This window comes from Cetorhinus maximus, unplaced genomic scaffold (assembly GCF_964194155.1).
Source record: "Cetorhinus maximus unplaced genomic scaffold, sCetMax3.hap1.1 HAP1_SCAFFOLD_3370, whole genome shotgun sequence".
NCBI classification, from domain to species: Eukaryota; Metazoa; Chordata; class Chondrichthyes; order Lamniformes; family Cetorhinidae; genus Cetorhinus; species Cetorhinus maximus.
Genome location: NW_027599283.1, coordinates 17,501 through 28,665, shown reverse-complemented (window position 1 = coordinate 28,665; position 11,165 = coordinate 17,501). Strand labels below are relative to the sequence as shown.

The window sequence follows — 11,165 nt, the reverse complement described above, 5'->3', positions numbered from 1 at the left end:
CACCACACGGACAAAATCCTGGAACTCCCTCCCTAACAGCGCCGTGGGTGTACCTACACCACAGGGGACTGCAGCGGTTCAGGAAGGCAGCTCACCCCCCACCTTCTCAAGGGGGTAAGTAGGGATGGGTGATAAGTGCTGGGCCTGGCCAGTGACACCCACACCCCCAGTGGACGGGTATCGATGAGGGGAACGGATGCAGCAGGATGATGGTGGGAGTGGGGTGTGGGGGATGGGAGCGAGAGGGAGGATGGCTCTGATAGAATCCAGTGGCTCCCCCATCGATGCTGGGGCAGCCGGGGTGGGGTGTAAGGGGGTGGAGGACGAGGGCAGAAAGCAGCTGATACAAGCGGAAACACATTTCAATATCTAGAAACAGATGATCGAGGTTACGATACACATTGGGGTTAGTCGAATACAACCCCCCTGCTCTCTCTTGCTCTATCTCTGAGAGCGAGAGAGAGAGAGAGAGAGGCAAGGCGAATTGGGGGGTAGGTGTGGTTAGACAGAGGGCAGTTAGGTCAAGGGCCCTGTTGTCCAGAGTCCCTCTGGCCCTGTCCTGGGTTCCTGATGATGCTGGACAGTCTGTCAGCGGATAGCGGGCGCTGACCGGTCATTCGTGACTGTGCGTTTCAATCGGACGTTGGCGAAAGGGTTACTCCTGGAGAGAGAGAGAGAAAAGCCTCAGCTTCAGGGAAGTGGAGATCTGACCCTCATTTCTACACCCGCGCACACTCAGGATTGTCCCGTCTCCCTCGGTACCCGCCCACCCTCACCCACAGGGTCAGAGAGACTCCCGTCTCCCCCTCGATACCCGCCCACCCTCACCCACAGGGGCAGAGAGGCTCCTGTCTCCCTCGGTACCCACCCACCCTCACCCACTGGGACCGAGAGGCTCCCGTCTCCCTCGGTACCCGCCCACCCTCACCCACAGGGACCGAGAGGCTCCCGTCTCCCTCGGTACCCGCTCACCCTCACCCACAGGGGGACCGAGAGACTCCCTTCTCCCTCGGTACCCGCCCACCCTCACCCACAGGGTCAGAGAGACTCCCGTCTCCCTCGGTACCCACCCACCCTCACCCACAGGGACCGAGAGACTCCCGTCTCCCTCAGTACCCACCCACCCTCACCCACAGGGGGACCGAGAGGCTCCCGTCTCCCTCGGTACCCACCCACCCTCACCCACAGGGACCGAGACTCCCGTCTCCCTCGGTACCCACCCACCCTCACCCACAGGGTCAGAGAGACTCCCGTCTCCCTCGGTACCCACCCACCCTCACCCACAGGGGGGTCCAGAGGCTCCCGTCTCCCTCGGTACCCGCCCACCCTCACCCACAGGGTCAGAGAGACTCCCGTCTCCCTCGGTACCCACCCACCCTCACCCACAGGGGGACAGAGAGGCTCCCGTCTCCCTCGGTACCCACCCACCCTCACCCACAGGGACCGAGAGGCTCCCGTCTCCCCCTCGGTACCCACCCACCCTCACCCACAGGGACCGAGAGACTCCCGTCTCCCTCGGTACCCACCCACCCTCACCCACAGGGACCGAGAGGCTCCCGTCTCCCTCGGTACCCACCCAACCTCACCCACAGGGGGACCCAGAGGCCATTTGAGGTTTGGTAGGAGATCCAGCCTCTGAGAGTCAGATCTCTGGGGCCTCAAATCCCTCCCTCTAGTCCTGGGCTCCATAATCCAGGCCCACACTCCCTCCAGGCAGACCCAAAGGGAGTGCTGCTCTGTCAGAGGCGCCGTCTCCCAGATAAAGGCCTGAAACCCTTGGTGGGCAGAGGGGATCTCACTGGCACGAATGGAGGATGGGCCATTGGTGGTGGGTGAGGAGGGTGGAATTCTCCCCCGTGTCCTGGGCCCGATATTTAACCCCACACGGCTAAATAACCCGCTTGACCTGGGCCATCCGCCCACTGCAGTCTGTGGGAGCTTGCTGTGCACCAATATGGCTGCCTGCGCTCTGGGGAGTGGGCGCCCTCCGAACGACTTGCAATTGGCTGCAAGGCCCTTTGGCCGGGGGGTGGGGTGGTGGGGGTGGAGAGAGAGGGTGGAAGGGGCTGGCAGAGGAGAGACCAGCCTGGAGTCTCGGCCAGGGGAGGGTCTGGCCGTGCGATGGGTCAGTTCAGCACTTGTTCTGCTCACCGGGGGGAGTGCTGCTCGGTCTTCAGGTCCACGCAGAGCTGCAAGGCAAGAGGGGGAACAGAGTCATCTGAGGGCAAGACCTGGATCAGGACAAGGAGAGAGATTCACCACCCAAACCCCAGCAGAGGAGACCCCAAAACCGACAACATTCAACCCCTTCACATTATTCATTCATTCACAGGGTGCGGCCGGGCCCAGTGTTTATTACCCGTCCCTAATTACCCCCTGAGAAGGTGGGGGTGAACCACCTTCCTGAACCGCTGCAGTCCCTATGGTGTAGGTACACCCACGGTGCTGTTAGGGAGGGAGTTCCGGGATTTTGTCCCTGTGAGGTGTAGGTACACCCACGGCGCTGTTAGGGAGGGAGTTCCAGGATTTTGACCGTGTGGTGTAGGTACACCCACGGCGCTGTTAGGGAGGGAGTTCCAGGATTTTGTCCGTGTGGGGTAGGTACACCCACGGCGCTGTTAGGGAGGGAGTTCCAGGATTTTGTCCGTGTGGGGTAGGTACACCCACGGCGCTGTTAGGGAGGAAGTTCCAGGATTTTGTCCGTGTGGGGTAGGTACACCCACGGCGCTGTTAGGGAGGGAGTTCCGGGATTTTTTCTGTGTGGTGTAGGTACACCCACGGCGCTGTTAGGGAGGGAGTTCCGGGATTTTGTCCCTGTGAGGTGTAGGTAATCCCTGTAACTGTTTGACCTCCCTCAACGTACGACCTCACACTTCTCTAGGTTAAAACCCATCGGCCACTTTACCGCCCGCTCCACAAACCCCATCGATACCGTTTTGGAGATTATGACTGTCCTCTACACTATCCACCACTCGGCCAATCTCAGCGTCATCTGCAAATTTCCCAATCGCGTCCCCCACGTTCACGTCCAAATGGTTAATATAATAACCCAAACAGCAAGGGTCCCAACCCCGAGCCCTGTGGAACACCACTGGAGACAACTTCCCATTCGCCAGGGCCTCCAGCGACCATCACCCTTCGTTTCCTGTTACAAATCCAACCTTTTACCCAGTTTGCCCCATTGCCCTCAATCCCAATGGGCTCTGACTTTCCCGACCACCATGTGGGACCTTGTCAAATGCCTTCCTGAAACCCATGGACACACCATTGGCCGATGTTTTAGGGAGGGGGTTTTGGACATACCCAGCAGCTCGATCTACACACCCAGTGACCCCCCCGGACACTCCGAACCCGCTCCTCAACCTCCCCGGTTGCCTCTGGGGGTCGGGGAATCGCCTCCCCGGCCATCGGAGAAGCGTTTCCATCTCCGCTGCTCCATCCCCCAGCCGATCCCTCAGCCGCTCCCGGGACACCCGCCGGATAGCAGGGGACTCGATGGGCCGAGTGGCCTCTGGGCCAAGGTGGGGTGGGTGGTGGATTGTGGGAGTCGACGCTGGGTCAGAGGTCGGAGGTCGGAGAGAGAGAAGGGGGGAAGGGGTGAGGTGCCAGCGAGGGTGGGAGGGTTAGGGGGGTGCTGGTGGGGAGTGGGTTCCCCTTACCTGTGAGAGGTCAGGGTTCATCATGCTGAAGGGGCGGGTCCGGAGGTTACGCCCGGGCGGGCGGGGGTCGTTGTCCTTCCTGGAGGACAGGGGGCAGTCCGATCCCGCGGAGACCCCCACTTTATCCAATCGGCTGGTGCTGCTGCTGTTAAACTTGCCGGCCTGTAAACTGGGGAGGGGGTGGGGTTGGGGGGGGAGAGAGAGAGAGAGAGGGGGAGGGGGGGGAGAGAGAGAGGGGGGGGGAGGGGGAGAGAGAGAGGGGGAGGGGGAGGGGGGAGAGAGAGAGAGGGGTGGGGAGGGGGAGAGAGAGAGGGGGAGGGGGAGGGGGAGAGAGAGAGAGAGGGGGGAGGGGGGGAGAGAGAGAGAGGGGGAGGGGAGAGAGAGAGGGGGGAAGGGGGTGGGGGAGAGGGAGAGAGAGAGGGGAAGGGGAGAGAGAGAGAGAGCAAGGGGGAGGGGGAGAGAGAGAGGGGAGAGAGAGAGGGGGAGGTGGGTAGGGGGAGTGAGTGAGTGGGGGAGGGGGAGAGAGTCAGAGAGGAGGAGGGAGAGAGGAGGGAAAAGCCAAGGGGCAGTATGTGGGTAGGAGGAGGGGGTGGGGAGGGTAGGGGAGAGAGAGAGGGAGAGGGGGGGAGGAGAGAGAGAGAGAGAGAGGGATAGGGGCAAATGGGAGTGGAGAGGTCAGGAGGGAAAGGGATTGGAGAGGGAGGTGGAAGGGAGTGTGAGGGGGAGAGGAGAGGGTGGAGGCAGGTGGTGGGAGAGGAAGAGAGGGAGAGAGAGAGAGAGAGAGGGAAAGACACAAACACAGGGGGGGGAAAGGTGGGGGATGAGGAAGAAAGGGGAATGAATGTTCAGTGAGATGTAACCAAGGAGAGGAACATCACTCAACAGGAACTCAAAACTCAACAACACTCAACACAGTCTCAACAAAACCAGGCAGAATGAACACGTGGAGCAGTTCGATGTTCCAGTGAACAAGACCGGAATATTCAAACAAGACCAACACCATCGGACATCCAGACTGAAGGGGTCTGGGTCCATTGGGATTGTGTACAGTGGGAGTGAACGGGAAGGGGTTTGGGTCCATTGGGATGGTGTACAGTGGGAGTGAACGGGAAGGGGTTTGGGATTGGGATTGTGTACAGTGGGAGTGAACGGGAAGGGGTTTGGGTCCATTGGGATTGTGTACAGTGGGAGTGAACGGGAAGGGGTTTGGGTCCATTGGGATTGTGTACAGTGGGAGTGATCGGGAAGGGGTTTGGGTCCATTGGGATTGTGTACAATGGGAGTGATTGGGAAGGGGTTTGGGTCCATTGGGATTGTGTACAGTGGGAGTGAACGGGAAGGGGTTTGGGATTGGGACTGTGTACAGTGGGAGTGAGATCTGGAATATGGGACATACAGACGCGAAACATTAACCTGTGTCTCTCTCCACAGTTGCTGCCCGACCTGCTGAGTTTTCCCAGCGTTCCCTGTTTTTTCCAGTGTTTGGGAATTCTGGATTTAAGGGCTTACTTGGAGTAGGGTCGCCGCTCTGTGCTGTCCTCTTGGAGTGGTTCAGTGTAGGCGTATGGAAACCAGCCCTTGCTGTAAGGAGAGAGAGAGTGAGAATGGGATTACACCGATCACCAGTACAGACCCTTCTCCATCTCATTCACACCCAGTCAGTGACCTTCCAAATGTTGTCCTGTCAGAGAGGTAGACGCCAATTTGTGCACAGCAAGCTCCCACAAACAGCCAGGCGTTCATGACCCCGATCATCTGTTTGTTTCAGTGATGTTTGCATTAGGACACGGGCGAGAATTACACTCACCCTCTCACCAATCCCCACGCTTCAGATAGCGGCTGCAGGATCTTACACACACATCCCAGAGGTGGGAAAATCATCCATGTCTCATCCTGAAAGACAGCTCCTCCGACAGTGCGGCACTCCCTCAGTACTGACCCTCCGACAGTGCGGCACTCCCTCAGTACTGACTCTCCGACAGTGCGGCACTCCCTCAGTACTGACTCTCCGACAGTGCGGCACTCCCTCAGTACTGACCCTCCGACAGTGCGGCACTCCCTCAGTACTGACTCTCCGACAGTGTGGCACTCCCTCAGTACTGACCCTCTGACAGTGCGGCGCTCCCTCAGTACTGACCCTCTGACAGTGCAGCACTCCCTCAGTACTGACCCTCTGACAGTGTGGCACTCCCTCAGTACTGACCCTCCGACAGTGCAGCACTCCCTCAGTACTGACCCTCTGACAGTGCTGCACTCCCTCAGTACTGACCCTGCGACAGTGCAGCACTCCCTCAGTACTGACCCTGCGACAGTGCAGCACTCCCTCAGTACTGACCCTCCGACAGTGCAGCATTCCCTCAGTACTGACCCTCTGACAGTGCAGCACTCCCTCAGTACTGACCCTCCGACAGTGCGGCACTCCCTCAGTACTGACCCTCTGACAGTGCGGCACACCCTCAGTACTGACCCTCCGACAGTGCGGCACTCCCTCAGTACTGACCCTCTGACAGTGCGGCACACCCTCAGTACTGACCCTCCGACAGTGCGGCACTCCCTCGCTGCTGACCCACGGTCCCCTGGGGCTGTGTGGGTGGGGGTGGGTGTGAGGGAGAGGGTGGGGGGAATACAGCGCTCGATGCCAGTCCTTGGCCACTCACTGGTTTGTCACCTGGCTCTCCCCATAGTGCCATCCATCCCTTTCCTCTGGGACCAGCAGGGTGATGATGTCATTCTCCTGGAAACTCAGGAGCGTCTCGTTCCCGGCGGCCTGGTGGGAGAAGATGGCGCGGACACGGGGCTGGTCGAGGCGAAGTGTGGCTGGAGACCTGGGGAGGGTCTCGTGTTCACCTGCGGACAGACCAAACACACATCAACGTCAAAATGCAGCTTATTCCCACCCCCCTCCCTCTCTCTCTCTCTAACCCCGGGATCACTGGACAGGGATCAGGAGCAGGAACCCTGGATGAGTCCGGGAATGAGTGAACGTGCTAACTCACCAGCCCTCGAGTGTCGATGCTCCTGACGGGTGCCAGTGCGCAAGGGAAGTGTGTTGCTGGTGGAGTCGGCAGGTTTTGGAGGTGGAGGCAGAGTGGGATTGGAGTTTTTGGAGGGACTGAGGGTCTTTGACACTCTGAGTGGGACCACCTCCATCGCTTTTCTTTTAGTCATCTCTCCGTTAGCAACGGGAAGAGGTTCCTGGGGACTCGAGATCTGTGACAACAGAAACACAGTCGGAAAGAGGCAACGACAGATTAGATTATTTAACAATTCTCCCGTCCCCCTCGGTACCCGCCCACCCTCACCCACAGGGGGACCGAGAGGCTCCCGTCTCCCTCGGTACCCGCCCACCCTCACCCACAGGGGGACCGAGAGGCTCCCGTCTCCCTCCGTACCCGCCCACCCTCACCCACAGGGGGACCGAGAGGCTCCCGTCTCCCTCCGTACCCACCCACCCTCACCCACAGGGGGACCGAGAGGCTCCCGTCTCCCTCGGTACCCACCCACCCTCACCCACAGGGGGACCGAGAGGCTCCCGTCTCCCTCGGTACCCACCCACCCTCACCCACAGGGATCGAGAGACTCCCGTCTCCCTCGGTACCCACCCACCCTCACCCACAGGGACCGAGAGGCTCCCGTCTCCCTCCGTACCTGCCCATCCTCACCCACAGGGGGACCGAGAGGCTCCCGTCTCCCTCGGTACCCACCCACCCTCACCCACGGGGACCGAGAGGCACCCGTCTCCCTCGGTACCCACCCACCCTCACCCACGGGGACCGAGAGGCTCCCGTCTCCCTCGGTACCCACCCACCCTCACCCACATGGACCGAGAGACTCCCGTCTCCCTCGGTACCTGCCCACCCTCACCCACAGGGACCGAGAGGCTCCCGTCTCCCTCGGTACCCGCCCACCCTCCCCAGCACTGGTTGAGGGTTTGGCCCTCACCCTCGAGCAGAATAGGAGACCGAGTTTTGTACCGCACAGGCTCTAACCGGAGTGAACCTTACTCACATGGCTGGGGGTAAGACTACTGCCCCCCAGCTGGTCCGCGGGGACCCCGAGGGTCTTGTCCAGGGCTCTGGCCTCAGGCAGGGGTCCAGCATTGCTTGTCGCTGTCTGTTTGGCCAGGGTCAGCGCTCGCTCTGGGATACAGCCGGGGTCTGAGCAGGCGCTCTGCCAACTCAACAGCTTGTGGCTCAGGAGCTCCTTCACCTGCAGGAGGGAGTCACAGAGAGAGAGAGAGATATAAAATATCCACAGCACGGGGTTAGATACAGAGTAAATCTCCCTCTACACCGTCCCCATCAAACACTCCCAGGACAGGTACAGCACGGGGTTAGATACAGAGTAAATCTCCCTCTACACTGTCCCCATCAAACACTCCCAGGACAGGTACAGCACGGGGTTAGATACAGAGTAAATCTCCCTCTACACTGTCCCCATCAAACACTCCCAGGACAGGTACAGCACGGGGTTAGATACAGAGTAAATCTCCCTCTACACTGTCCCCATCAAACACTCCCAGGACAGGTACAGCACGGGGTTAGATACAGAGTAAATCTCCCTCTACACCGTCCCCATCAAACACTCCCAGGACAGGTACAGCACGGGGTTAGATACAGAGTAAAGCTCCCTCTACACCGTCCCCATCAAACACTCCCAGGGCAGGTACAGCACGGGGTTAGATACAGAGTAAATCTCCCTCTACACTGTCACCATCAAACACTCCCAGGACAGGTACAGCACGGGGTTAGATACAGAGTAAATCTCCCTCTACACTGTCCCCATCAAACACTCCCAGGACAGGTACAGCACGGGGTTAGATACAGAGTAAATCTCCCTCTACACTGTCCCCATCAAACACTCCCAGGACAGGTACAGCACGGGGTTAGATACAGAGTAAATCTCCCTCTACACTGTCCCCATCAAACACTCCCAGGACAGGTACAGCACGGGGTTAGATACAGAGTAAAGCTCCCTCTACACCGTCCCCATCAAACACTCCCAGGACAGGTACAGCACGGGGTTAGATACAGAGTAAATCTCCCTCTACACCGTCCCCATCAAACACTCCCAGGATAGGTACAGCACGGGGTTAGATACAGAGTAAAGCTCCCTCTACACCGTCCCCATCAAACACTCCCAGGACAGGTACAGCACGGGGTTAGATACAGAGTAAATCTTCCTCTACACTGTCCCCATCAAATACTCCCAGGACAGGTACAGCACGGGGTTAGATACAGAGTAAATCTCCCTCTACACCGTCCCCATCAAACACTCCCAGGACAGGTACAGCACGGGGTTAGGGTTAGGGTTTAGGGTTAGGGTTAGGGTTAGGGGTTAGGTGTTAGGGGTTAGATGTTAGGGTTATGGTGGGTGTTCACGGGGCTTAGGGTTAGGGTTAGGGTTGGGGTCGGGTTAGGGTTTGGGTTAGGGTGAGGGTTAGGGTCGGGTTAGGGTTAGGGTTAGGGTTAGGGTGGGCGTTTACGGGGGTTAGGGTTAGGGTTAGGGTCAAGGTTTATGTTTATGATGGGTGTTTACGGGTTAGGGTTAGGGGTTAAGTTTAGGGTTATGGTGGGCGTTTACGGGGTTAGGGTTAGGGATAGGGTTAGGGTTAGGGTTAGGGGTTAGTGCTAGGGTTAAGGTTAGGGTTAGGGGTTAGTGCTAGGGTTAGGGTTAGAGGTTAGGGTTATTATGGGTGTTTACGGGTTAGGGTTAGGGTTATAATGGGTGTTTATGGGTTAGGTTTAGGGTTAGGGTTAGGGTCAGGGTTTAGGGTTATGATGGTTGTTTATGGGTTAGGGTTGGGGTTAGGGTTAGGGTTAGGGATAGGAGTTGGGGTTATGATGGATGTTTATGGGTTCGGGTTAGGGTTAGGAGTTGGGGTTATGATGGATGTTTATGGGTTAGGGTTAGGGTTAGAGTTAGGAGTTGGGGTTATGATGGATGTTTATGGGTTAGGGTTAGGGTTAGGGGTTAGGGGTTAGGGGTTAGGGTTAGGGTTAGGGTTAGGGGTTAGGGTTAGGGTTAGGGTTCGGTTTAGGATTAGGGGTTAGAGTTAGGGTTAGGGTTAGGGTTAGGGTTGGGGTTAGGGTTGGGGGTTAGGGTTAGGGTTAGGGTTAGGGGTTAGGGGTTAGGGTTAGGGGTTAGGGTTAGGGTTAGGGTTAGGGGTTAGGGGTTAGGGTTAGGGGTTAGGGTTAGGGGTAGGGTTAGGGGTTAGGGTTAGGGTTAGGGGTTAGGGGTTAGGGTTAGGGGTTAGGGGTTAGGGTTAGGGGTTAGGGTTAGGGGTTAGGGGTTAGGGGTTAGGGTTAGGGTTACGTTTAGGGTTAGGGGTTAGGGGTTAGGGTTAGGGTTAGGGTTAGGGTTATGGTGGGTGTTTACGGGAAGCTGTTTTTGGTTTGGGAATGGGGTGGGATGAAGGTCTCCGTGTTGGGAATGTTGGATGTGATGTTGTATTCTGTCTCCTGGCCGCGGGGGTGTGTACCCGGCCGCTGAGTGGGTAACTTGCCTTGACGTGGTACAGGCTGCACTGTCTCCAGACCGCACACTGCCGATCGACCAGGAAGCAGTAACGCCTCCTCTCCTCCACCAGAGCCTCTGTGTACCCCATCGCCACCAACTGGTCCAACTCACACTGCATACAGCTGATCATCTCCACAAACTGGACAGGGACAGGGGGGAAAACAGCGGGGGCAGGAGAGAGAAATAGAGAGACGGTCACACAGCCGGTGCACACAGAGCCTGTCACCCCCTCCATCGCTAACTGCTGAGCTCCCGGAGTGTGTTACAGCCCCATCGCCAGACCCCGACTCTCCTCCGAACCCACCTCACCACCCACACCGAGCACCGGGGCACTGGGGGCGATGGGAGAGGGAGGGGACAGGGGGTTAATGAGGCCAAGAGCAGGTTGGCGGGTGTGACCTCCACCAGCTGAGTCCCCCTGCTTCTAACTCCCACTGTGTTCAGCGCAGGGACGGAGGCTGTGACCAGGGAGAGAGATTTATGGTTGGGTTCCCTCCATTGGTTCCTCTCTGACTGTCTGTCCCACCCCACCCGGTGTGTCCGAGGCTGAAATCAGGGCATAACCCAGACCGACACTCCCCCCGGTGCAGGTACTGAGGGAGTGCCGCACTGTCAGAGGGTCAGTACTGAGGGAGTGCCGCACTGTCGGAGGGTCAGTACTGAGGGAGCGCCGCGCTGTCGGAGGGTCAGTACTGAGGGAGTGCTGCACTGTCAGAGGGTCAGTACTGAGGGAGTGCCGCACTGTCAGAGGGTCAGTACTGAGGGAGTGCCGCACTGTCAGAGGGTCAGTACTGAGGGAGTGCTGCACTGTCAGAGGGTCAGTACTGAGGGAGTGCCGCACTGTCAGAGGGTCAGTACTGAGGGAGTGCTGCACTGTCAGAGGGTCAGTACTGAGGGAGTGCCACACTGTCGGAGGGTCAGTACTGAGGGAGTGCTGCACTGTCAGAGGGTCAGTACTGAGGGAGTGCCGCACTGTCAGAGGGTCAG

The 11,165-nt window shown here is 58.6% G+C and overlaps 1 protein-coding gene across 1 annotated transcript in view; it reads right to left on the bottom strand.

The window, feature by feature from the left end:
- Positions 1-480: 480 nt before the first annotated feature.
- LOC144677980 (BAR/IMD domain-containing adapter protein 2-like) overlaps positions 481-11,165 on the bottom strand; it is a 20,307-nt gene continuing 9,622 nt past the window's right edge. Inside the window, exons 4-11 of the mRNA XM_078537923.1 lie at positions 10,165-10,317; positions 7,668-7,868; positions 6,656-6,869; positions 6,317-6,506; positions 5,169-5,240; positions 3,660-3,828; positions 2,152-2,189; positions 481-661 (exon numbers count right to left, since the gene is read on the bottom strand). Of these exons, the coding sequence (XP_078394049.1) occupies positions 589-661; positions 2,152-2,189; positions 3,660-3,828; positions 5,169-5,240; positions 6,317-6,506; positions 6,656-6,869; positions 7,668-7,868; positions 10,165-10,317 (1,110 nt within the window). The 3' untranslated portion in view covers positions 481-588. The remainder of the gene's footprint in view (positions 662-2,151; positions 2,190-3,659; positions 3,829-5,168; positions 5,241-6,316; positions 6,507-6,655; positions 6,870-7,667; positions 7,869-10,164; positions 10,318-11,165) is intronic.